Consider the following 24,472-nt stretch of genomic DNA (forward strand, 5'->3'; position numbering starts at 1 on the left):
TTCTGTTTTTCATGCATTCTACACCCACCCCTCCCTGTCAATGTTCTGGCACCCAGCATGACACCCCCCCCCCCCCCCCCCCATGCCCGACTCACCTGCTCCTCCAGCGCAGCCCGGCTCCCTTTCCCAGGGACCTTGGGGTGCCCCAAACCACGTCGGAGCCCCCAGTCTCCACACCCTCCCCCTCCGTAGGGAACGGGAATGGGATGGGGAGCACACAGGACAAGAAAGGAACACAAAAGACACACTGGACAGAGAGAAGAAAAGGGCTGGAAGCTGGATATGAGGATGAAAGTGGAGCAGCAACAAACCTCAGGACTCTTGACTAGAGAGTGTGGCTGCTGAACGTCTCAAAAAAAACCCCCAGCTCCAACACAACATGCTGTGCTCACGGCTCGGCCTGGGACTCATCAGTGAACATCTCTCTCTTGCCAGGGCCATAAAGCCCCCGAGAAAACACGAGGTGAGGTTGATGTGCTCCGGCTTTGCTCCTGCTCAGCCCTAACCCCCAGCCCCTGCTGCCAGTGAGCACCCTGATCTCTGAACCTCTTCTCAGCTTGTTTGTACGCTTCCAAATTCCTTCCTCTTTCTTCAAGCTTCATCTGTTTCCTGGCATTGGGAGAATGACAAGTGTTTAGCACAGCGCAATGAATACAACAGTCTCATTTTCAGAAGACACAACTGAACGAGAACCGACAGCAGCACTGCTTCGAGACAATCTGGGCACACGTTTCCCTTCCAGCAATCTGAGTGTTCTTTTGTGTCACGCCTGAAATTCTGAAAATGGTTTTTTGAGAAAAATTATCCATAACTAGAAAACAATCAAACCAAATAAATAGAACCCCTAGGATATAATAACAGCCCATATACTACAACACTCCAATTCTAATATTAATAAGAAAACAGAAATTAGCTACACAGCATTACCTCAAACAAACACTACATACTGGCAAGAATCAAAGCCACCACAAAATAATTCAAAAACTACCCTATGCCTTATGCTACAGGCTAGAACGCCATCGGCAAACCTTATCAAGGTATCCTTTAAAAACAACGCCCCACCAAAAACAAAAACAACACAAAACGCCATTCAAGAACTCCCTTATCAACACCTGAATGAAAAAACATGGCATTAGATAAATAGACCATAGCCCTTAGCATACACCATCTACAAACAAAATAAAGCTATACCATACATCCTCGAAAACCACCTTCAAAGCACGACATTAGAAAAAAAAACTTTCCAGAATTAAAAGCTGTATCTAACAAAAGCCGTCTGATAAAATTAACAACCAAGCCCCCACCATCAGAGCTGCCCCTACTAAACTCCCCATCGTACATATGAAAAATCAGTTTTAAAAACCTACTTCAATTCATTCTGCCTCAAATACAAAACCATCCAGAAAGTTACCTTCACTCAAAAACAAAAGCGCACGTAGTAAATAACATTAAAAAATAAATCAGCACACTACACACCACAAGCATAAAATATTGAATTAAAACCAAAAATACCCCTAGTCATTAAAGAGCCCAGCCGCAAGCTATATTTAACTATAACTTCGTGCAAACGTACACATATCATTAAAATAGATTTCTTTCAGAATACAACTGATGATCTAAAATAGTAAAATGTCCGAGAACGATATTATAATAGGATATCCTCGATCATCCTCCCGCAAATTCTCTCCACTGTATTGTCCGACACACACCAGAAAAAAAATCCAGTTTTTACTTTTTTCAGCTAACTTCTCATTTATTAGCTGAGAGGAATGTTGAATTTGTCTTTACAAATGAGCTGTGGATCAGCCTGTAGATAAGGCTAGCACTGAGAGATAAAAGAAACAATGGGATGGATTCCACTGATTGATGAATGGAAAGAGATAGTTGCCTTTACAAACAAACTGCGGGGCTGCTGATAAATGAAATTGGATATCGAAAGATGAAAGAAGCAACGGGGGGAAACTATGAATTCTATAAGAATTAAAAATTAAAAGGGAGGGTTATACATTAGAGGGGAATTTCAGGTATCAGGCGTTCCGGGAAGTCTGTGCCTCTCAAGTACCTCAGCCAATGGGAAAAGAGAGAGGGAAATGCGGCCGGGAAAATAGGATAAAAAGGAGGCTGCGTCCTCCAAAAATTTGAGAGATCCCAGGGGAATGTCCCATGGCCTCTCCCTTTATTCGAATAAAGCAAAAAGGACTCCTCTGTTTCCTTTTTGGACATAAACCGCTGGTGTTTGTGGATTAATTTTCCTGACATTTAGCAACATATTGTTAAAAAAAAAAAAAAAAAAAAAAAAAGTGATCCAGAAGAGGGCAACATTGACAGCCATTCCAAGACAGGATGAACAAATGCTTTCACATTGACAGAGGATGCTGCGATGTTCTGAGAACAGAAGATAGAATAAAATAAAGGAAGGTGATGTTACAAGACAGAAAAGGGTAAAATAAAAGGAGTACCTGAGACTGGGGGGCGGGGGGGAAGAAAATGGGGAAATATTAATTGCTACACACTAGGTACAAATGCTTTTTACAAGTAATTGATGAGAAGCAAGCTAAAAGCGTCTTACTGCTGCTAGTGATATCATGCTCCAAGCTCTGCTAATAATTCCTATTTCTAGCAATAGTTAAATTGAACTCACTACATTCCAACTATTTTTCTGCTTGTTTAGATGGCAGATCCGTTTGGAACACACCTTAGTATAGCAAATTCTATGCCCAGGTAGGGACCTCTCAGTTCTTCCATAAAACATTTTCTTCTGCATTATGGCAAGCCTTTGTTTTAGCTTGACAGCTTTCTTGAAACTTAAATTTACGCATGTATCCAAAGACATTTGCAATTCCAGAAATTGGTAGGCACATCATATGGAAAGTAAATAACATTCTCGAGAGGGAGCTGCTTTGTTACTGAGGGGATGAAAAGCAAGGCTAGAGCTAGTAGAACTACCCAAGAAATTGGACTTAACGCAGCTTTTACAAGGCTCAAAGTAGCCATACCGAGATGTTTGAGCTAAAAGCCCCAGTTACCAGACTTACAGGCCTAATAGTTATCACCACACCACATTCCCTGGTTGCAGTATTTTTAACAGCAGTGCAGAACGCTACTGAGAATTATTTTTAGGTTGAATTGTTCTCTCCCCTCACTGCCTGTGTAGCTGTTAGAGGCTTCCAGGAGGCTGGGGAAGCAGACTGCTGGTTTCACTTCCAGACACGTCACTTCCATGGTCTGCTGGAGGGCACTTCGAAGCCCGTGGCCTTTTCTTGCTCTATTGTATCTGACAACTTTCCTCCCCCACGTCTGTTTTTTAGCGGGCAGCATTTTTGGAGGGCCAGTCAAAGACCTCAGGCTCCGAGAGAATTCGTCTGCTTTGCTCTGTTTATGTGTGCAACAGATGGGAGCAGCAACTAAGTCAAGTAGTAACTTCTGAGCTGCCCAGTTATCAGTAAACCAAAATATTCTTTTGTGACTCTCGCCAGACGAACATATCATCCTATCCGAGTCACACACTGCCCCTCTGGCATTTTCCAGTCAGACAAAGAATTCCTGGCCCCTTGCATGAACCTCAGCTCTCCACCTTGTTCCAGAAAGAGTTCTAGATCCAAGGCCCAGTGAGCCAGCTACCCTTTGCTGCCCTGAGCAGTATGGAAACAGCCAAGCCCCAGCCCTGCAGCCCTGCCTAACTCGCCTTTGCCTCCCAAACCTGAACCTTTTCCTTGGCTGTGGCATCCTCACTCATGCAATCCTGAAGACAAAAATCTGATTTGGCAGGTGAGGCCGTTTCTAACGCAAAAGCTTCACCAAGGTTTCTCTTCCAACTTCAGCCTTAAACAGTCCTGTCCTCCTCAGACAGCCCCCACCTCCAGCCTTTAGCTGTAAATACTTACTGGTTTATAGCTAATGCTTGCCACCCCTCAAAATTAAGTCTTTTGATATGCATTTACATCCCTCCCTAACCATGTCCTCATCACCCTTCCCAAACTCAGCCTCATCTCCAGGCCTAGAACCTCTCCCTAGGTGAGGGACTGTCCTCGGGTAGGAGTGCTGACAGACCTGTGCACGAGCCCAGCTGCATAGCCCGTGCTAATCCCAGCCCAGCTCTAGCCTTTAAACCCACTGGGGCTTTGGTACTGGAGGCCCAGTTACAGTAACCCCTGTGGCCGTTCTGCTTCCAGGCCATCTGTGAGTTGTGATCCCCCACCCTACACCACTTTGGTGAGAAATGCATTCCTTTCTTACAATAAAGTTTTCATTTTATGTCTAAATTCAAGCATTCAGAGAAAACGTGTAGCAATTCTATCAAGACAGACATGACAGGCACCAACATTAGTCTTTCATTACACACTTTTCATGCCTTCTCTCCACAGATTTCTTTGAGGCAACTCTGACTCCTTTTCTCACAGGCAGCTCCACACAGCACCGACTCCTCCTCTCCTCTGTACGACTGGCTAAACCCCAGCCTGTCCCTTCCCCAGCCACCTGAGCCTGTCTGTCCCACACACAGCATCCTCTCACCTTGTCCATCCCTTGCACGGCCACGTGTCCCTTCCTCCTCGCAGCACAGCCAGCAGGCTCCAGCCCACACTGCAGCAGGCTCTGCACCTCCAGCTGGAGCTGTGCTTAGTGAAACTGGCAGCCAGCTGACCCACGCTTTTATAACAACCAGCCTCACTGGGCAGGCAAGGCTGTTTCCACTCCTTGCTAATCAGTACAGCTGTAACTCGTTGGCAACTAGTGCCTTCTGCACTATCCTTACAAACTGTTCTCCTACAGAAATGGACCGGAATTCCGCGGGGATTTTCTCGGGAATTCCGGGGGGATTTTGTCGGGGATTCCGGGGGGATTTTCTGGGGGATTCCGGGGGGATATTCCCGGGGATTCCGGGGGGATTTTATCGGGGATTCTGGGCATATTTTCTCGCGGATTCCGGGGGGATTTTCTCAGGGATTCCGGGGAGATTTTATCGGGGATTCCGGGGGGATTTTTCCCGGGAAATCCGGGGGGATTTTCCCCGCGATTCCAGGGGGATTTTCCAGGGGATTCCGGGCATATTTTCTCGGGGATTCCTGGGGGATTTTCCAAGGGATTCCATGGGGATTATCCAGGGGATTCCAGGGGGATTTTATCGGGGATACCTGGGGGATTTTCCAGGGGATTCCTGGGGGATTTTCCCGGGGATTCCGGGGGGATTTTCACGGGGATTCCGGGGGGATTTTCACTGGGATTCCGGGGCGATTTTCTCAGGGAATTCCGGGGGATTTTCTCGGGAATTCCGGGAGGATTTTCAGGAGTATTCCGGGGGGATTTTCCCGAGTATTCCGGGGGGGTTTTTTCGGGGAGTCCGGGGGGATTTTCTCCGGGATTCCGGGAGGATTTTCCAGGGGTTTCAGCGAGGAATTTCCCGGGGAATTCCCGGTGGATTTTCCAGGGGATTCCGGGTGGATTTTCTCGGGGATTCCGGGGGGATTTTCCCGAGTATTCCGGGGGGATTTTCCCGAGTATTCCGGGGGGGTTTTTTCGGGGAGTCCGGGGGGATTTTCTCCGGGATTCCGGGAGGATTTTCCAGGGGTTTCAGCGAGGAATTTCCCGGGGAATTCCCGGTGGATTTTCCAGGGGATTCCGGGTGGATTTTCTCGGGGATTCCGGGGGGATTTTCCCGAGTATTCCGGGGGGAATTTTTCGGGGAGTCCGGAGGGATTTTCCCGGGGTATCCGGGGTGATTTGACGAGGAATTCCGGGGGGATTTTCCCGAGTGTTCCGGGGGGATTTCCTCGGGGATTACGGGATGATTTTCTCGGGCAATTCCGGGGGATGTTCTCGGGTATTCCGGGGCCATTATCTCGGTGATTCCGGGGAGATTTTCTAGGGGATTCCGAGATTATTTTCCCGGGGATTCCGGGGGGATATTCTCGGGGATTCCCGGGGGATTTTCCCGAGTATTTCGGGGGGGTTTTCTCGGGGATTCCGTGGGGATTTCCCCGGGGATTCCGGGGGGATTTTCCCGAGTATTCCGGGAGGATTTTGTCGGGGATTCCGGGGGATTTTCTCGTGGATTCCGGGACGATTTTCCCGAGGAATTCCGGGGGGATTTTCTCGGGGATTCCGGGGGGATTTTCTCGGGGATTCCCGGGGGATTTTCCCGGGGAATTCCGGGGGGATTTTCTCGGGGATTCCGGGGGGATTTTCCCGGGGATTCCGGGGGGATTTTCCGGGGATTCGGGGGGAATTTTCCAGGGGATTCGGGGCCGATTTTCGCGGGGATTCTGGGGGGATTTTCCCTGGGATTGCGGGGGGATTTTCCCTGGTAATTCCAGGGGATTTTCCCGGGGATCTCGGGGTGAGTATCCCGGGGATTCGGGGGGCATTTTCCGGGGATTCCGGGGGGATTTTGTCGGGGATTCCGGGGGGATTTTCCAGGGGATTCCGGGGGGATTTTCCAGGGGATTCCGGGCATATTTTCCCGAGTATTACGGGCGAATTTTCTCGGGGATTCCGGGGAGATTTTCTTGGGGATTCCGGGGGGGCTTTCACGGGGATTTCTGGGGGATTTTCGCCTGGATTCCGGGGGGATTTTCTCGCGGATTCCGGGGGGATTTTCCCGGGGATTCCGGGAGGAATTTCTCGGGGAGTCCGGGGGGATTTTCCAGGGGAACTCCGGGGGATTTTCTCGGGGATTCCGGGGGGATTTTCCATCGGACTCCGGGTTGATTTTCCCGGGGACTCCGGGCATATTTTCTCGTGGATTCCGGGACGATTTTCCCGAGGAATTCCGGGGGGATTTTCTCGGGGATTCCCGGGGGATTTTCCCGGGGAATTCCGGGGGGATTTTCTCGGGGATTCCGGGGGGATTTTCCCGGGGATTCCGGGGGGATTTTCCGGGGATTCCGGGGGAATTTTCCAGGGGATTCGGGGCCGATTTTCGCGGGGATTCTGGGGGGATTTTCCCTGGGATTGCGGGGGGATTTTCCCTGGTAATTCCAGGGGATTTTCCCGGGGATCTCGGGGTGAGTATCCCGGGGATTCGGGGGGCATTTTCCGGGGATTCCGGGGGGATTTTGTCGGGGATTCCGGGGGGATTTTCCAGGGGATTCCGGGGGGATTTTCCAGGGGATTCCGGGCATATTTTCCCGAGTATTACGGGCGAATTTTCTCGGGGATTCCGGGGAGATTTTCTTGGGGATTCCGGGGGGGCTTTCACGGGGATTTCTGGGGGATTTTCGCCTGGATTCCGGGGGGATTTTCTCGCGGATTCCGGGGGATTTTCCCGGGGATTCCGGGAGGAATTTCTCGGGGAGTCCGGGGGGATTTTCCAGGGGAACTCCGGGGGATTTTCTCGGGGATTCCGGGGGGATTTTCCATCGGACTCCGGGTTGATTTTCCCGGGGACTCCGGGCATATTTTCTCGTGGATTCCGGGACGATTTTCCCGAGGAATTCCGGGGGGATTTTCTCGGGGATTCCCGGGGGATTTTCCCGGGGAATTCCGGGGGGATTTTCTCGGGGATTCCGGGGGGATTTTCCCGGGGATTCCGGGGGGATTTTCCGGGGATTCCGGGGGAATTTTCCAGGGGATTCGGGGCCGATTTTCGCGGGGATTCTGGGGGGATTTTCCCTGGGATTGCGGGGGGATTTTCCCTGGTAATTCCAGGGGATTTTCCCGGGGATCTCGGGGTGAGTATCCCGGGGATTCGGGGGGCATTTTCCGGGGATTCCGGGGGGATTTTGTCGGGGATTCCGGGGGGATTTTCCAGGGGATTCCGGGGGGATTTTCCAGGGGATTCCGGGCATATTTTCCCGAGTATTACGGGCGAATTTTCTCGGGGATTCCGGGGAGATTTTCTTGGGGATTCCGGGGGGGCTTTCACGGGGATTTCTGGGGATTTTCGCCTGGATTCCGGGGGGATTTTCTCGCGGATTCCGGGGGGATTTTCCCGGGGATTCCGGGAGGAATTTCTCGGGGAGTCCGGGGGGATTTTCCAGGGGAACTCCGGGGGATTTTCTCGGGGATTCCGGGGGGATTTTCCATCGGACTCCGGGTTGATTTTCCCGGGGACTCCGGGGGATTTTCTCGGGGATTTCTGGAGGATTTTCCGGGGATTCCGGGCGGATATTCTCGTGGATTCCGGGAGGATTTTCCCGGGGAATTCCGAGGGATTTTCAGGGGATTCCGGGGGGATTTTCTCGGGGATTCAGGGGGGATTTTCCAGGGGATTCCGGGGGGATTTTCTCGGGGATTCCGGGGAGATTTTCTCGCGTATTCCCGGGGCATTTTCCTGGAGATTCCAGGGGGATTTTATCGGCTATTCCGGGGGGATTTTGTCGGGGATTCCGGGGGGATTATCCAGGGGATTCCGGGGGGTTTTTCCAGGGGATTCCGGGCATATTTTCCCGAGTATTACGGGCGAATTTTCTCGGGGATTCCGGGGAGATTTTCTTGGGGATTCCGGGGGGGCTTTCACGGGGATTTCTGGGGGATTTTCGCGTGGATTCCGGGGGGATTTTCCCGGGGATTCCGGCGGAAATTTCTCGGGCAGTCCGGGGGGATTTTCTAGGGGAATTCCGGGGGATTTTCGCGTGGATTCCTAGGGGATTTTCCAGGGGATTCCGGGGTGATTATCCCGGGGATTTTCCTGGGGGATTTTCCCGGGGATTCCGGGGGGATATTGCAGAGTATTCCGGGGGGATTTTCCGGGGAATCTGGGGGGATTTTCTCGGGGATTCCTAGGGGATTTTCCAGGGGATTCCGGGGTGATTATCCCGGGGATTTTCCTGGGGGATTTTCCCGGGGATTCCGGGGGATTTTCTCGGGGATTCCGGGTTGATTTTCCCGGGGAATTCCGAGGGATTTTCTCGGGGATTCCGGGGGAATCTTCCAGGGGATTCGGGGCGGGTTTTCTCGGGGATTCCGGGGAGATGATCCCGGGGATTTCGGGGAGATTTTCTGGGGGATTCCTGGGGGATTTTCTCGGGGATTCCGCGGGGATTTTCCCGGGGATTCTCGGGGATTTTCTCTCGGATTTTTTTCCCCATTTTTTCAAGCATTTTTTCCCGCAATTTTCGTGGATTTTTCCCAAATTTTCCCCATTTCTCACTGATTTTTTTCCCCATTTCTCAATGATTTTTGCCCCAATTTATCAAAGATTTTTTTCCCCATTTCTCACTGATGTTTTTCCCCATTTTCCCCCCATTTCTCACTGATTTTTATCCCCCATTTTTCAATGATTTTTCCCCATTTCTCTCTGATTTTTTCCCCATTTCACCATGATGTTTTCCCCATTTCTCACTGATTTTTCCGTTGATTTTTCATGGATTTTTCCACCCATTTTTCGTGGATTTTTTCCCCATTTTTCCCCATTTCTCACTGATTTTTTCCCCCATTTCTCACTCCTTTTTCCCCATTTTTCCCCATTTCTCACTGATTTTTTCCGCCATTTTTCATGGATGTTTCCCCCAATTTTCATGGATATTTCCTGATTTTCCCCCCCATTTCTCACTGATATTTGCCCCCATTTCTCTCTGAATTATTCCCCCCATTTTTCATGCATTTTCCCGCCCATTAATCACTGATTTTTTCCCCATTTCTCACCGACTTTTCCCCCCATTTCTCACTGATTTTTATCCCCCACTTCTGACAGATTTTTCCCAATTTTTCGTTGATCTTTTTCCCCATTCCTCACCGATTTTTCCCCCATTTCTCTCTGATTTTTCCATCATTTTTCATGGCTTTTCCCCCCCATTTCTCACTGATTTTACCCCATTTCTCACTGATTTTATTAATGTTTGTATTTTTATTTCTAATTATGTTTATATTTATATTTATATTTATATTATTGTTTTGCATGTTTATGTTTATGTTTATGTTTATGTTTATGTTTATGTTTATGTTTATGTTTATGTTTATGTTTATCTATGCAGGTTAACGTTTGTGCATGTTTATGTCTATGTTTATATTTATGCATATTTATTTTTATGCCAGCGAACGCGGGCAGGCGTTTTACGTAGACGCCTATCCGCCGGGGTCCTAGAGAGGCCGCCATCTTGAGTGTGTCGGGACTCTCAAAATGGCGGCTCGGGCGGCACCCCGGCTGACCTGCCAAAAATGGCGGCAGAAAGGGCGGGAAAAAATCAGGACCCCGGTGTGTAGGCATAAGATGCCTGATTAAGTCGCCGACACCGATCCGCTCGCCGCCAATTTTCCCGGATGTTTCAGGGCGTGCCGACAACGGCCTCGCGGTCCGCGGTGCCGCGGGCGTGAGGGCGCCGGCGGGCGCGGGCAGGCGTTTTACGTAGACGCCTATCCGCCGGGGTCCTAGAGAGGCCGCCATCTTGAGTGTGTCCGCACTCTCAAAATGGCGCCTCGGGCGGCACCCCGGCTGACCTGCCAAAAATGGCGGCAGAAAGGGCGGGAAAATATCAGGACCCCGGTGTGTAGGCATAAGATGCCTGATTACATCGCCGACGCCGATCCGCTCGCCGCCAATTTTCCCGGACGTGTCAGAGTGTGCCGACAACGGCCGCGCGGTCCGCGCTGCCGCGGGCGTGAGGGCGCCGGCGGGCGCGGGCAGGCGTTTTATGTAGACGCCTATCCGCCGGGGTCCTAGAGAGGCCGCCATCTTGAGTGTGTCCGCAGGGCTGGGTCCCGGCCCGCGGGCCCTTCCGCCATCCTGAGAGGGGCACGGTGCAGTACCCGCCCGTGTCCACACGGCGGCAGCACTGCCGCCCAACTCAGCCCGGCACTGCCGCCCTGTCAGGGACAGACAGAGAAGGGAGAGAGTTCCAAGCACCAGAGTCCCCACCCGTCATAAAATCCTCTCAATGAACGCCCCAAAAAAACCCCGACCCAAACTAAAAATGCCCTGCCTCTGACCAAATGAAAAAAAAAACCTTTTCTATATAGAAATCATCTATTTTTTAATATTTAATTTATAGTCATAATCTAGACATATTTCATATATTCAATTTAATTGCTATTCTATTTATCATATATACAATATTATTTTATTATTCATTATATACATAGATTTATATTACTAATGGTATTTCTATTTTATGTATATCCATCTATATTTGTAGGTTCATAGTTTTTAATATTATTTCTTTAAAAGCTCTGCCTCTAACCAAATAGAAACAAAAAACTCGATTATTTTAAATTATATTTGAATATATTTTTTTATTTAGTTTTCATATTTATATCTGTAGATTTATATGTCTATATTGTGTATTCTATATTTATATACTATTTAACGTATTTTTTACTAGTATATTAATATACTATATGCTATTTACATTCTATTATAACATACCATTTAATATAACATATTAAAATCGATAAATTATTTATATTACATACTACATACATGTATTTTATATTTATGTTTATTTCTATATATTTATACTTACATATATATATGCATATATAGTTATAATAATTTTATGTCACTATCTATTTTTGCATATTTGTATATTTTTGCCTATATTATTTATATTATTTATTAAAAACCCTCCTCTAACCAAATAAAAAACAATAAAACATTCCTTTTAAAGTCTAAATATTTATATATTTCTATTTTCATAACAAAATATAATGTAATGTAATATATTTATATATTGGTTTCTTATATTTGCTTCTATATTTTTATTCTTTATCTTTTATATTTACAGTATCTATAAAAAAACCCTACCTCTATCCAAACACAAACCAATAAAACATTCCTTTTAGACTATATTTAGCTGTTTTTTAAGGTTCTGTTTTTCATGCATTCTACACCCACCCCTCCCTCTCAATGTTCTGGCACCCACCATGACCCCCCCCCCCATGCCCGACTCACCTGCTCCTCCAGCGCAGCCCGGCTCCCTCTCCCAGGGACCTTGGGGTGCCCCAAACCACGTCGGAGCCCCCCTCAGCCTTTTTTCCTCACCCCAAAGAAGGCACAGAACGACTCCAACTGCCCTGGACAGCAGCAGGGCACTTGACTGCAACCCCTCCCATGTGTCCATCCCACAGAAAGTGACTCTGCTGACACCAGAAAAGGGAGGGCAACCCCCACAAGGGCTGAAGTTCCTCCCCAGCCCTGCAGACACAGGGGACAAGGGGCAGAAAGGAGGAGGGGCAGCAGAGAAGACAAGGGAAGAAAATCAACATCAAGGTGCACGATGAAATGGAACCCCCCCTAAAAAAAAAAAAAAAAAAAGAAGAAGAAAAATGAAAACGAAAAATAACCAAAAAACGAAAAGAAACCCCTGGCATGCTGGATGGGCAGCACAAGAGGGAGGGATTAAAAATGAACAGGGACAGTGTCCTGGTTTTGGGCAAATTTGGGGGAAAACCTCCAGAAGGAGCCCCCAGACAGCAAACCCCACGACTCCTCCCCCCCACCCCACCGGGTTCGGGAAGACTTTCCTCGGAGAAGAGTGGGAGAAAAAAACCTCTTTATTTAACAAGCAAGACACTCCCCAGCACAGGGAAAAAAGACAACACCAGCTGACAAAAAACTCTTTCACCGTTCTGAAGGGATGACGAGTTCAGTCTCTCTGGCGAGTGGTCGCCCAGTTATCAGTCTCTGGCGCTTGGGAATGGCTGCTGCAGGTGACAGAGTGTAGACTCCCGGTGTTTCTTGGGGTTTCCCAGGTCCCCGTCCGGAACAGGTTCAGATGGTATCCAGGAGAGGGAGGGGACGGGGTGGAAGAGAAAACAGTCCAGGGAAAAAGTTGGACTGCCTAGCTGAACTAACTAATAAGAAAAAAGCAAGGGCAGAGCGAAGGAAAGAAAAAGAGGCAGAAGCGAGCAAGCAGGCAAGCAAGCAAGCAAGCAGGCAAGCAAGCAAACCGAGCTAAAACCTCTCCTAAACATAGACCATGGGGGAGGTGAGCCGGCTGATAACAAGACAAAACAAAGCTTCACTCTCAGAGTCAGTCCTGGAAGCACAGGACATAATACCAAACATAATCAGGACACATGATTGGAGATAGAAACACCATAACATCACCCTAGGACAGACAGTGACCGGGACACAAGGATCCCACGGGAAACAACGGCACAGGGAGCACCACAGAGGCACAGAGAAGGACGGAGAAAAGACAGAGAGTGCCAAACACACAGCAAGGACTGAGGGGTACCATGACAAAGAGGGAACCCAGGAGCCAGAGAGGAAGCGAGCACAGCCCGTGCGGGGCGGGCAAAGACGGGCAAGGAGCAGCACAGGCACGGAGACAGAGAGGCACGGCCAGCAGGACAGAGGCTCACCAGGAGAGGGGCACAGGAAGGGAGGAGCACCGGGCAGCGCTCCTTTAGGACAAGAATATTCACACACACAAGCAATTCCCTCATTTGCACCTCATTCTTATTTCACACACCGCCCCCCCCCCCCCCCCCCCCCCCCAATAAAAAATTCAGCTCATAGCACAGGCAGCTCTGGCTTTTCCCTGCACAGTATTTCTACCAGGGACCTGGGCACAGCACGCGGTCGCGAGTCACCTGAATCAATCCTGATTTAACATTTCAAAGCTTCTCCTTCTGGCACTGCACCTTCTCAGACCCGGGCTGCCATGTTCCACTCCCCTCATGGCCAAATTCAAGAACAACTGTTGCCATTCTGCAGAGAATTCCCAATATGACTCACATGTTATCAGTGGGCAGAAAACTCTTTGGGCTTCAGTTCCACCTCTCACCTGTTCCACGTGGAGGGAGGACAGGCATTTGTCACACATCACAGCAGCAGTGATGGATCAAGGCTTGCTTTTTTTTTTTTTTTTTTTTTTGATTGAATAAAAGGGTAAGAAAAATCAAACCAGGTCTCATACAAATGTCTTGAAACACCATTAAAGCTTTTTAAACCCAAGGAGACCATCGTGATTCCTGACTTCAGTCTTCTATTCATACTGGTTTTGGCATCATGAAATCAATCAGAGTCTTTAAAGAAATACTAAATCATCATGACTAAACCCCGGGCTCCTGGTCATTTGCACTTACAGCCCCTTGTAGGAAGCTCTCCAGCCTTTTTTTCCCATCCTACGTTGGACAGAGGATGGCTGTGAACCGCACGCCTCCGCACAAACAGTCCTGCCGGTTCCTCAAAAAGTTTAAAATGCCTGTGATAAAAATGATAGAAAGTAATACTGCCTCTCAGACTGTTCAAGAAATGGGAAGTTGGACTTTCAATGTCCCACTGAGAGATGCCAAATAAAAGCTTCCCCATGAGCTCGCACAGAGTAGTAACATTTCTTGGACGAAACTAAACTAAGATTTTTTTTTGACCAAACAAGATAGGTCTGTATGAGAACAGCTCAGGAGGCTTTCAGGGCTCGCAGTGATGCTGGCAGAGCACAGAACGTTAAAGATGAAGTCTTAACTCCCTGAATTAATGCCCTGTGGTAGCCAAAACTTTTTGCAAAGACACATAAGACTTGCTTCTCCTTGTTTCCGAGTTCCCAAGCCATCCTGTAATTCGTCACCTGCACTAGTGCAGACCAATCTGCCGTGGGCAAGGAACAGATCCGGCTCCTGAGCTCCAAGCCACGTGTCCCCGATGGAAACTCAAGTCAGGAATACAAAAACACCTGTGGAAGAAAGACGAGAGAAAAATCAGAAGACACAGATATTCTTCTATTTCCACACAGAAATACTGAGCCAAGCTGTTTACCTCTGGGACTCTGTTTTCAAACAGCTCCCCAACCCTGTTCCTAGATGGAAAACGTGGAGTGGCTTTGCCCATGCAAAGCCAATGAGCCTCCTCACAAGAAGGAACAAACCAGTTTCCTGCTAAATCAGACACCTGGAAATCTCACCTGTCACATGCTGTCATGGACCAGCAAGAGGGATCAGCATCCAGGCCCACGTGGACTTGTTCATTCCTGGCTTCTAATGCAGCAGGGACAACAGCACTGAAGGGAAATGATCACGTCTTCATTTAAAGAGAACCCAACTTCTTCATCAAAGCCATCACTGTCCTCGATCAGGACATCCACCATATCCAGGACATCTAATAAGTGAAGAAAAACATCAAAGCAAGAATCCAGACTAACAGGAAAAACAACAGACGTAGAATGCAACACTCCAGGAATACAAGGCATCTTTTTAATTCTTTTTAATAAAAAAAAAAAAAAATTAAAAAAAAGTATGAAAGCCACATTTGTCACACAATACAACGTTAAGTGCAACCCCTAAATTACAGCTGAACCTTCACTCTGCCTTTCAATGCTGCTGTCCAGCACGGAGCAGCTGTGGCTGCTCCTGGATCCCTGGATGTGTCCAAAGCCAGGCTGGACACTGGGGCTTGGAGCAGCCCGGGCTACTGAAAGGTGTCCCTGTTCATGGCAGGGCTGGAACTGGATGAGATTTAAGGAGCCTTGCCGGCCAAACCACTCTGGGATTCCATGACTCTGTCAACAGTCCCAGGCAGAAGGGCTAGATTTCCATTTGAGTTCAAAAACGCTGCTGCAAGAGCATGAAGAGAGATTTCAAATACCGTTCAAGTGGCACAACCACGGCAGAAATTACTTTCAGAGGTAAAGCGGCAACTTGGCAATTCCACTTCGACTTCTGATACCAAGAACACGTGGAGAGCTGAATCCTGGAGGGCCCTTACTTAACAGGATTGCCAGAGTTATCCATCCCCAGTTTGCTGATTAGGGCTAGAAAGTGTATCCCCAAGTCATGGAGTTGGGATGTTGACAGGTTACCACATACCATCAATGTGAGAGACGGGGATGCTGATGTTATCAGAGTCCTGTTTAAACAGAGCCACCTGGAGCGTGCTGGCTGCCTGAACCAGGTCTGCTGCCTTGTCAGTGTAGGGACAGGGGTTGGCCACCAGCTTCAGCAGGATCTGTCAGCAAAGGTGGGGAGAAAGGTAAGTGCACCTGCTGGCTGGCAAGTGCAGGGGAACCACACGGTACTGAGAACGACCACGTGCTGAAAGCTGGGCAGCTTTTATGAGGACAACTTCCATAGCACTTCTGCAGGATTCTGTCTACAGTTCCTGCTCTACAGGCCACACTGATGGAAAAACAAAAACCCACCACAACTTGGCACCTAGATTGCGACCACACACCGAGTACCTGGGCAGACCACAGTGGAGGCAAAGCACTGGGCATTCAACATCCTGAAGAGTAAACAGCAAGTGTCACCTTTCCTTGTCAAGGACCACCATCTACTGAGCTCTGATAATGTTGGCACCTAAAGAGGAGATCAAAGCTACCCACACCTACACCACTCTACCCTTACACCGACAATGCTGTAATAACAGCTGATCTTTTTGGATTTCATTTTCCTACAAATCATTTGGCTGCCCTCCCACTGAACACAAGAAGGATGCCACCTCCGTATAAAGAATCCCAAACAAGGCTTTTCTCAGAATTCATTCGCTGGTCTTTGACAGGTTTCTCAACAATAGCAACAAGACCTCCAGTTTCCACTAACACTATTCTTTGCATTTTTTTATCCAGCTGATTTGAACACCGTTACCTTTTCCAAAAACTGAATCACTGCTTCCTTCTGGTCTTCTTTTGTATTATCCAAGTGCTCCAGCCAAATTGAAAGCTCCTTCCACATGTCCTCAAACGCTCCACTGTCACGTAAAACCTGTCCAGGAAACAAAGGAGGAGGTGTGTAAATAAACCTCAAAACACCTAAAATACAAAACCCCGAGGGATGCAGATCTTTTTCTATAGTTACCTTCATGCTTCCTTCTTTTAGGAACGAAAAGAAGAGCAGGTTGATGAGGAGTCGTATCTGCCGCTCTCCTCACCCTCAGTTCAAGAGGCTCACTAGGGGGACTTCAGCTGCATAGTGGACAATAAAAATCCTACTTCTGTAATTTCTGGAAAGCAGGTTATACTGCTTTCAGAGGGCCGTACAGCTTTCTATCATTACAGGCAGTTAAAAAAAAAAGAAAAAAGCACCTTCAAAATAGCCTGTAGGGGAGTTTTAGAAAACTACCGATGAAACAGAGGAAAATCATTGCTAAATTAAACCTGAATCAGGCTAATTGTACTTAAAGCAATCAGGCAGAGGGATGAACAGTCACATAAATGAGCAGTGGGCTGTGACCACAGCAAGGTCCAGAGAGAAGTGCAAGTTGCTGGGGGTGGTGAGGAAGACCAACAAGTCCCACACCCTAGAGACAGGCTTTGACGTGCCTAGAAACTTCCCCCCGCTTTCCTGCTCTCCAAATTCAGGCCCTGACTGCGAGCACCCAAACTCGGTGACCCCGAGCTCCAGCTCTACAAGCAAGAAAGGAGGAGGGAGAAGAGGAAGGAATCCGAGTGACACCAGGGTTCAGCTCCCTCCCCCTAAGGCCCAGCAAGAGAGGAAACCTTGCCCAGCTTCCCGACCCTGGCACCTACGTTGGACGACTGCAATTACACAGGATGAATCTGTGCCTTTGCTCCTCTCCACACATCAAATACAAGGAAGCCATCACAACTCATTTGTTCTACAGTTACTCCGTGTACAACACCAGCAGATCTAAAAACAACTGCTGCTCACATCAATCTGACAGGGGAATTCATTTAAAGCAAGAAAACATGAAGGAAAAAGGATTCATTATAATATAAGCGACTATTTTTGGCAGGGTCTGGAAACAGAAATGCACCTGCAGCTCTCACAAAACCAGGCAGGAACAGAATGTGAAATCCAAAAACGAGCCTTCAGTTACATGGCACTGTGCAGAAAAGTAAGTCCTTACCATCTATTCTTAGCAGCCTTTCTGCTGACGGAACTGCCCCAACTTCCCTGTTCCTGCTTTCCCTTCAGAGAAAATGCAAAGGACTGAAGTGGAAAGTGGACACAGGAACAAGTCAAGCAGTCCATGTTCCCACCTGGCAAAAGAATCCAAAACCATCAGAAAAACGGCACATTTTGAGCAGCTTTCGGTTGAGACATTCATTGCTGGGAGACCAAGTGAACCTGCCTTTAATCCCTTGCAAGGATCAAGGGCCACTAAACCCGAATTCAGTCACTGTAACTGGATTTTTTTCTTGGCAGGACAGTCTGGTTGCATTTATTCCTTATTCCTAGGGGTAAATCTCTACCCCTACTTAGGTAACTAAAGGATGTCCTCTTTGAATAAGGTGCTAAAAACAGCGGCCTCTGGTGTCTGGTGGACTTCGAGCTGACCAGCTTTTTCTCAAAAGTCAAATAACTAATTTAAATATGCAGAGGGGGATGCTAATTTTCAAGACAAAAAGTACTCCTTGCATCAAAGCTGGTATCAGACAATAACAGAGAGGACTACTCTGCAGGGCCAGAGGAAACCGGAGAAGACTTATGAAAGGCTAGAGTGCTGAAGTACAGATTAAAGAAACGCTGATAAAAAGTAAAAATCCAAAGCAATATCTTCTTGATCAATGTCAAGACCTTTGCAGGCACCAACTGCACTGATTTATTACAGTATCAGAATTCATTCAGCCTCGGGGGGGTGCGTAAACACGACAGACATTTTCTTTGCTCTTTCATCAACTGCTGCAGTGAAGTCCGTTCACAGCATTGATTTCTGTCAAATATTTCGTTACTAGCCGGTTATCTGACAGCAAATTTCAACAAGAGGCACAGGAAAGGAGACTGGTGACCACACAATCCTGCAGCAAAGGTAACTGCTTCAAGAAAAAATCGTACAATCCTGAAATTTCAGGCCAGTGGGATAGAGCGAATATCCTGATATTTCAATTCCAAAGCTTACCTTAATGGTCTCGGGCTCCGGGGCTTGGAGGGGGGGTCGGTTCGGAAGGGCCGCCTCCGGAGGAGGGGATCCCGGGGGGAGTCAGGGGCCCGGGGAGGGGGGCGAGGCGGAGGGAGAGGAAAAAGAGGAAGATGAGGAGGAGGAAGAAGGGGGAGAGGGTTTGAGAGGAGGGGAAGCCCAAATCCGTGCTGTGTGCGGAGCTCCGACAGCACGCTGCAGCCCGCAGCTCAGTGTGAGCACGGGGCAGAGGAGGCGATTTCTGGGCATTCAATCACCCTGAGGCGGGCCCGGCACCGCCCCTGCAGCACCGTCCCCAGCACAGCTCGGTACCGCTCCGGGATCACCCGGCCCCGCCCCCGGTGCCGCCTGGGACCACTGGGGACCGCCCCTAAAGCACCGCCCCGGCCCCGCCCGGTCCCGTCCCCGGGACCTCCGTGCCCCGCCTCGCCAAGCCCCGGCTCCGCCCCGAGCCTGCCCGGGCTGCGCCGGGACCATCGCTGGCGGCCCCGCCCCTCTTCCCCGGGCCGAAGCGGGCTGAAGGAGATGTCCGCACGATTGGAAACGCCGCCGAAAATCGCACCCGTGGGATCGGTGTCGGCGTCGTGCGCAGGCATCCCACTAGAGCGAGCGGGCTCCTTGCTGTGCCACCCTCCTTTTGCAGCCAGAGTTAGAAGGTCGGGGAGCGACACCCGAGCCGCCATCTTGGGAGAGGCAGGCGCGCAGTACCGCGCTCTGCCCACAGGGTGGCGCTTGGGAGACAGGCAAGGGATGGAATCAAGGAGTGTCCCAATCCTTGAGGAAATCCCCCGGAATGAACGCCCCAAAAAACCCCGACCAGAACTGAGAAACCTCCTGCCTCTGTATGAGTGCAAAGGGTGTGCAAGGAGTGTGCAAATAGTGTGCATTAGCAATCGATCGGCAGGCATTGGCAATCGACCGCCGAGCTAATCGATCGGCAGGCATTGGCAATCGATCGCCGAGCTAATCGATCGGCAGGCACGATCAATCGATCGCCGATATAATCGATCGGCAGGCATTGGCAATCGATCGCCGATATAATCGATCGGCAGGCATTAGCAATCGATCGCCGATCTAATCGATCGGCAGGCGCGATCAATCGATCGCCGATCTAATCGATCGGCAGGCATTAGCAATCGATCGCCGATATAATCGATCGGCAGGCGCGATCAATCGATCGCCGATCTAATCGATCGGCAGGCATTAGCAATCGATCGCCGATATAATCGATCGGCAGGCGCGATCAATCGATCGCCGATATAATCGATCGGCAGGCGCGATCAATCGATCGCCGATCGAATCGATCGGCAGGCATTGGCAATCGATCGCCGAGCTAATCGATCGGCAGGCACGATCAATCGATCGCCGATATAATCGATCGGCAGGCATTGGCAATCGATCGCCGATATAATCGATCGGCAGGCATTAGCAATCGATCGCCGATCTAATCGATCGGCAGGCGCGATCAATCGATCGCCGATCTAATCGATCGGCAGGCGCGATCAATCGATCGCCGATCTAATCGATCGGCAGGCATTAGCAATCGATCGCCGATATAATCGATCGGCAGGCGCGATCAATCGATCGCCGATCTAATCGATCGGCAGCCATTAGCAATCGAGCGCCGATCGAATCGATCGGCAGGCGCGATCAATCGATCGCCGATCTGATCGATCGGCAGGCATTAGCAATCGATCGCCGATCTAATCGATCGGCAGGCGCGATCAATCGATCGCCGATGTAATCGATCGGCAGGCGCGATCAATCGATCGCCGATCGAATCGATCGGCAGGCGCGATCAATCGATCGCCGATCTAATCGATCGGCAGGCATTAGCAATCGATCGCCGATATAATCGATCGGCAGGCGCGATCAATCGATCGCCGATCGAATCGATCGGCAGGCATTAGCAATCGATCGCCGATATAATCGATCGGCAGGCGCGATCAATCGATCGCCGATATAATCGATCGGCAGCCATTAGCAATCGAGCGCCGATCGAATCGATCGGCAGGCGCGATCAATCGATCGCCGATCTAATCGATCGGCAGGCATTAGCAATCGATCGCCGATCTAATCGATCGGCAGGCGCGATCAATCGATCGCCGATCTAATCGATCGGCAGGCATTAGCAATCGATCGCCGATCTAATCGATCGGCAGGCATTAGCAATCGATCGCCGATCTAATCCATAGGCACGCATTAGCTATCGATCGCCGATCTGATTTTTCCCGCCATTTTTCATGGATTTTTTCCCCCATTTCTTACTGATTTTTCCCCAATTTTTCATGCATTTTTCCCCGCAATTTTCGTGGATTTTTTCCCATATTTTCCCCATTTCTCACTGATTTTTTTCCCACATTTCTCAATGATTTGTTTCCCCAATTTATCAAAGATTTTTTTTCCCCATTTCACCATGATGTTTCCCCCATTTCTCACTGATTTTTTCCCCCATTTCTCACTGATTTTTTTCCCCCCATTTTTCCATGGATATTTCCCGATTTTCCCCCCCATTGCTCACTGATTTTTGCCCCCATTTCTCTCTGAATTTTCCCCCCATTTTCCATGCATTTTTCCCCCATTTATCACTGATATTTGCCCCCATTTCTCTCTGAATTTTTCCTTCCATTTTTCATGCATTTTTCCGCCCATTAATCACTGATTTTCTCCCCATATATCACTGATTTTTTTCCCCATTTCTCAATTATTTTTTCCCCCACTTTTCCCCGTTTCTCACTGATTTATTCCCCCATTTTTCATGGATTTTTTTTCCCCCATTTCTCACTGTTTTTTTTCCCCATTTTTCAAAGATTCCCCCCCCATTTTTCACTGATTTTTCTCCATTTCTCACTGATTTTCCCACCATTTTTCATGTGGTTTTTTTCCATTTCTCACTGATGTTTTACCCCATTCTTATTACCATTCTCATAGCTCTATTTTATATTTATACATATTCTTATATTTGCATTATTTCTGTTATACACTAGATTTTTCATAGATATTTGCTACTTATATTTCATTATATTTTACATGTATACCAATCTATTTCTATTCTTTATATTTTATTTTTATATTAGCTATAAAAACCGTGCCTCTACCCAAATAAAAAGCATTTAAACATTCCTTTTAGACTATATTTAGGTATTTTTTATGGTTCTGTTTTTCATGCATTCTACACCCACCCCTCCCTGTCAATGTTCTGGCACCCAGCATGACACCCCCCCCCCCCCCCCCCATGCCCGACTCACCTGCTCCTCCAGCGCAGCCCGGCTCCCTTTCCCAGGGACCTTGGGGTGCCCCAAACCACGTCGGAGCCCCCAGTCTCCACACCCTCCCCCTCCGTAGGGAACGGGAATGGGATGGGGAGCACACAGGACAAGAAAGGAACACAAAAGACACACTGGACAGAGAGAAGAAAAGGGCTGGAAGCTGGATATGAGGATGAAAGTGGAGCAGCAACAAACCTCAGGACTCTTGACTAGAGAGTGTGGCTGCTGAACGTCTCAAAAAAAACCCCCAGCTCCAACACAACATGCTGTGCTCACGGCTCGGCCTGGGACTCATCAGTGAACATCTCTCTCTTGCCAGGGCCATAAAGCCCCCGAGAAAACACGAGGTGAGGTTGATGTGCTCCGGCTTTGCTCCTGCTCAGCCCTAACCCCCAGCCCCTGCTGCCAGTGAGCACCCTGATCTCTGAACCTCTTCTCAGCTTGTTTGTACGCTTCCAAATTCCTTCCTCTTTCTTCAAGCTTCATCTGTTTCCTGGCATTGGGAGAATGACAAGTGTTTAGCACAGCGCAATGAATACAACAGTCTCATTTTCAGAAGACACAACTGAACGAGAACCGACAGCAGCACTGCTTCGAGACAATCTGGGCACACGTTTCCCTTCCAGCAATCTGAGTGTTCTTTTGTGTCACGCCTGAAATTCTGAAAATGGTTTTTTGAGAAAAATTATCCATAACTAGAAAACAATCAAACCAAATAAATAGAACCCCTAGGATATAATAACAGCCCATATACTACAACACTCCAATTCTAATATTAATAAGAAAACAGAAATTAGCTACACAGCATTACCTCAAACAAACACTACATACTGGCAAGAATCAAAGCCACCACAAAATAATTCAAAAACTACCCTATGCCTTATGCTACAGGCTAGAACGCCATCGGCAAACCTTATCAAGGTATCCTTTAAAAACAACGCCCCACCAAAAACAAAAACAACACAAAACGCCATTCAAGAACTCCCTTATCAACACCTGAATGAAAAAACATGGCATTAGATAAATAGACCATAGCCCTTAGCATACACCATCTACAAACAAAATAAAGCTATACCATACATCCTCGAAAACCACCTTCAAAGCACGACATTAGAAAAAAAAACTTTCCAGAATTAAAAGCTGTATCTAACAAAAGCCGTCTGATAAAATTAACAACCAAGCCCCCACCATCAGAGCTGCCCCTACTAAACTCCCCATCGTACATATGAAAAATCAGTTTTAAAAACCTACTTCAATTCATTCTGCCTCAAATACAAAACCATCCAGAAAGTTACCTTCACTCAAAAACAAAAGCGCACGTAGTAAATAACATTAAAAAATAAATCAGCACACTACACACCACAAGCATAAAATATTGAATTAAAACCAAAAATACCCCTAGTCATTAAAGAGCCCAGCCGCAAGCTATATTTAACTATAACTTCGTGCAAACGTACACATATCATTAAAATAGATTTCTTTCAGAATACAACTGATGATCTAAAATAGTAAAATGTCCGAGAACGATATTATAATAGGATATCCTCGATCATCCTCCCGCAAATTCTCTCCACTGTATTGTCCGACACACACCAGAAAAAAAATCCAGTTTTTACTTTTTTCAGCTAACTTCTCATTTATTAGCTGAGAGGAATGTTGAATTTGTCTTTACAAATGAGCTGTGGATCAGCCTGTAGATAAGGCTAGCACTGAGAGATAAAAGAAACAATGGGATGGATTCCACTGATTGATGAATGGAAAGAGATAGTTGCCTTTACAAACAAACTGCGGGGCTGCTGATAAATGAAATTGGATATCGAAAGATGAAAGAAGCAACGGGGGGAAACTATGAATTCTATAAGAATTAAAAATTAAAAGGGAGGGTTATACATTAGAGGGGAATTTCAGGTATCAGGCGTTCCGGGAAGTCTGTGCCTCTCAAGTACCTCAGCCAATGGGAAAAGAGAGAGGGAAATGCGGCCGGGAAAATAGGATAAAAAGGAGGCTGCGTCCTCCAAAAATTTGAGAGATCCCAGGGGAATGTCCCATGGCCTCTCCCTTTATTCGAATAAAGCAAAAAGGACTCCTCTGTTTCCTTTTTGGACATAAACCGCTGGTGTTTGTGGATTAATTTTCCTGACATTTAGCAACATATTGTTAAAAAAAAAAAAAAAAAAAAAAAAAGTGATCCAGAAGAGGGCAACATTGACAGCCATTCCAAGACAGGATGAACAAATGCTTTCACATTGACAGAGGATGCTGCGATGTTCTGAGAACAGAAGATAGAATAAAATAAAGGAAGGTGATGTTACAAGACAGAAAAGGGTAAAATAAAAGGAGTACCTGAGACTGGGGGGCGGGGGGGAAGAAAATGGGGAAATATTAATTGCTACACACTAGGTACAAATGCTTTTTACAAGTAATTGATGAGAAGCAAGCTAAAAGCGTCTTACTGCTGCTAGTGATATCATGCTCCAAGCTCTGCTAATAATTCCTATTTCTAGCAATAGTT

General features: G+C 47.9%; 1 protein-coding gene across 2 annotated transcripts; it reads right to left on the reverse strand.

Moving 5' to 3' along the window:
• Positions 1 to 12,408: 12,408 nt before the first annotated feature.
• Positions 12,409 to 18,747, reverse strand: LOC148218330 (nucleolar pre-ribosomal-associated protein 1-like). 2 transcript variants are annotated; one of them, XM_088157846.1, is made up of 5 exons: positions 16,669 to 18,747; positions 16,459 to 16,575; positions 15,682 to 15,820; positions 14,781 to 14,974; positions 12,409 to 14,552 (listed from the first exon to the last, which is right to left on the reverse strand). In XM_088157846.1, the coding sequence occupies exons 1-4, from the start codon at positions 16,672 to 16,674 to the stop codon at positions 14,841 to 14,843; spliced, it is 396 nt and encodes a 131-aa protein (XP_088013972.1). In that variant the 5' UTR covers positions 16,675 to 18,747; the 3' UTR covers positions 12,409 to 14,552; positions 14,781 to 14,840. The 2 variants fall into 2 exon arrangements, with proteins under 2 accessions (XP_088013972.1, XP_088013971.1); XM_088157845.1 differs by having other exon boundaries at positions 16,459 to 18,747.
• Positions 18,748 to 24,472: the final 5,725 nt, after the last annotated feature.

The sequence above is a fragment of the Sturnus vulgaris genome, unplaced genomic scaffold (assembly GCF_052056855.1).
Source record: "Sturnus vulgaris isolate bStuVul1 unplaced genomic scaffold, bStuVul1.hap1 Scaffold_1893, whole genome shotgun sequence".
Lineage (NCBI taxonomy): Eukaryota > Metazoa > Chordata > Aves > Passeriformes > Sturnidae > Sturnus > Sturnus vulgaris.

Excerpts from the sequence above, each read along its gene's own strand:
- LOC148218330 (XM_088157845.1), bottom strand. The coding sequence starts at position 16,674 with ATGAAGGTAACTATAGAAAAAGATCTGCATCCCTCGGGGTTTTGTATT. Across the intron at positions 15,821-16,458 it reads TGATTCAGTTTTTGGAAAAG|ATCCTGCTGAAGCTGGTGGC; the intron begins GTAACGGTGTTC and ends CTTTGCTGACAG. Across the intron at positions 14,975-15,681 it reads CCCCGTCTCTCACATTGATG|ATGTCCTGGATATGGTGGAT; the intron begins GTATGTGGTAAC and ends TTCACTTATTAG.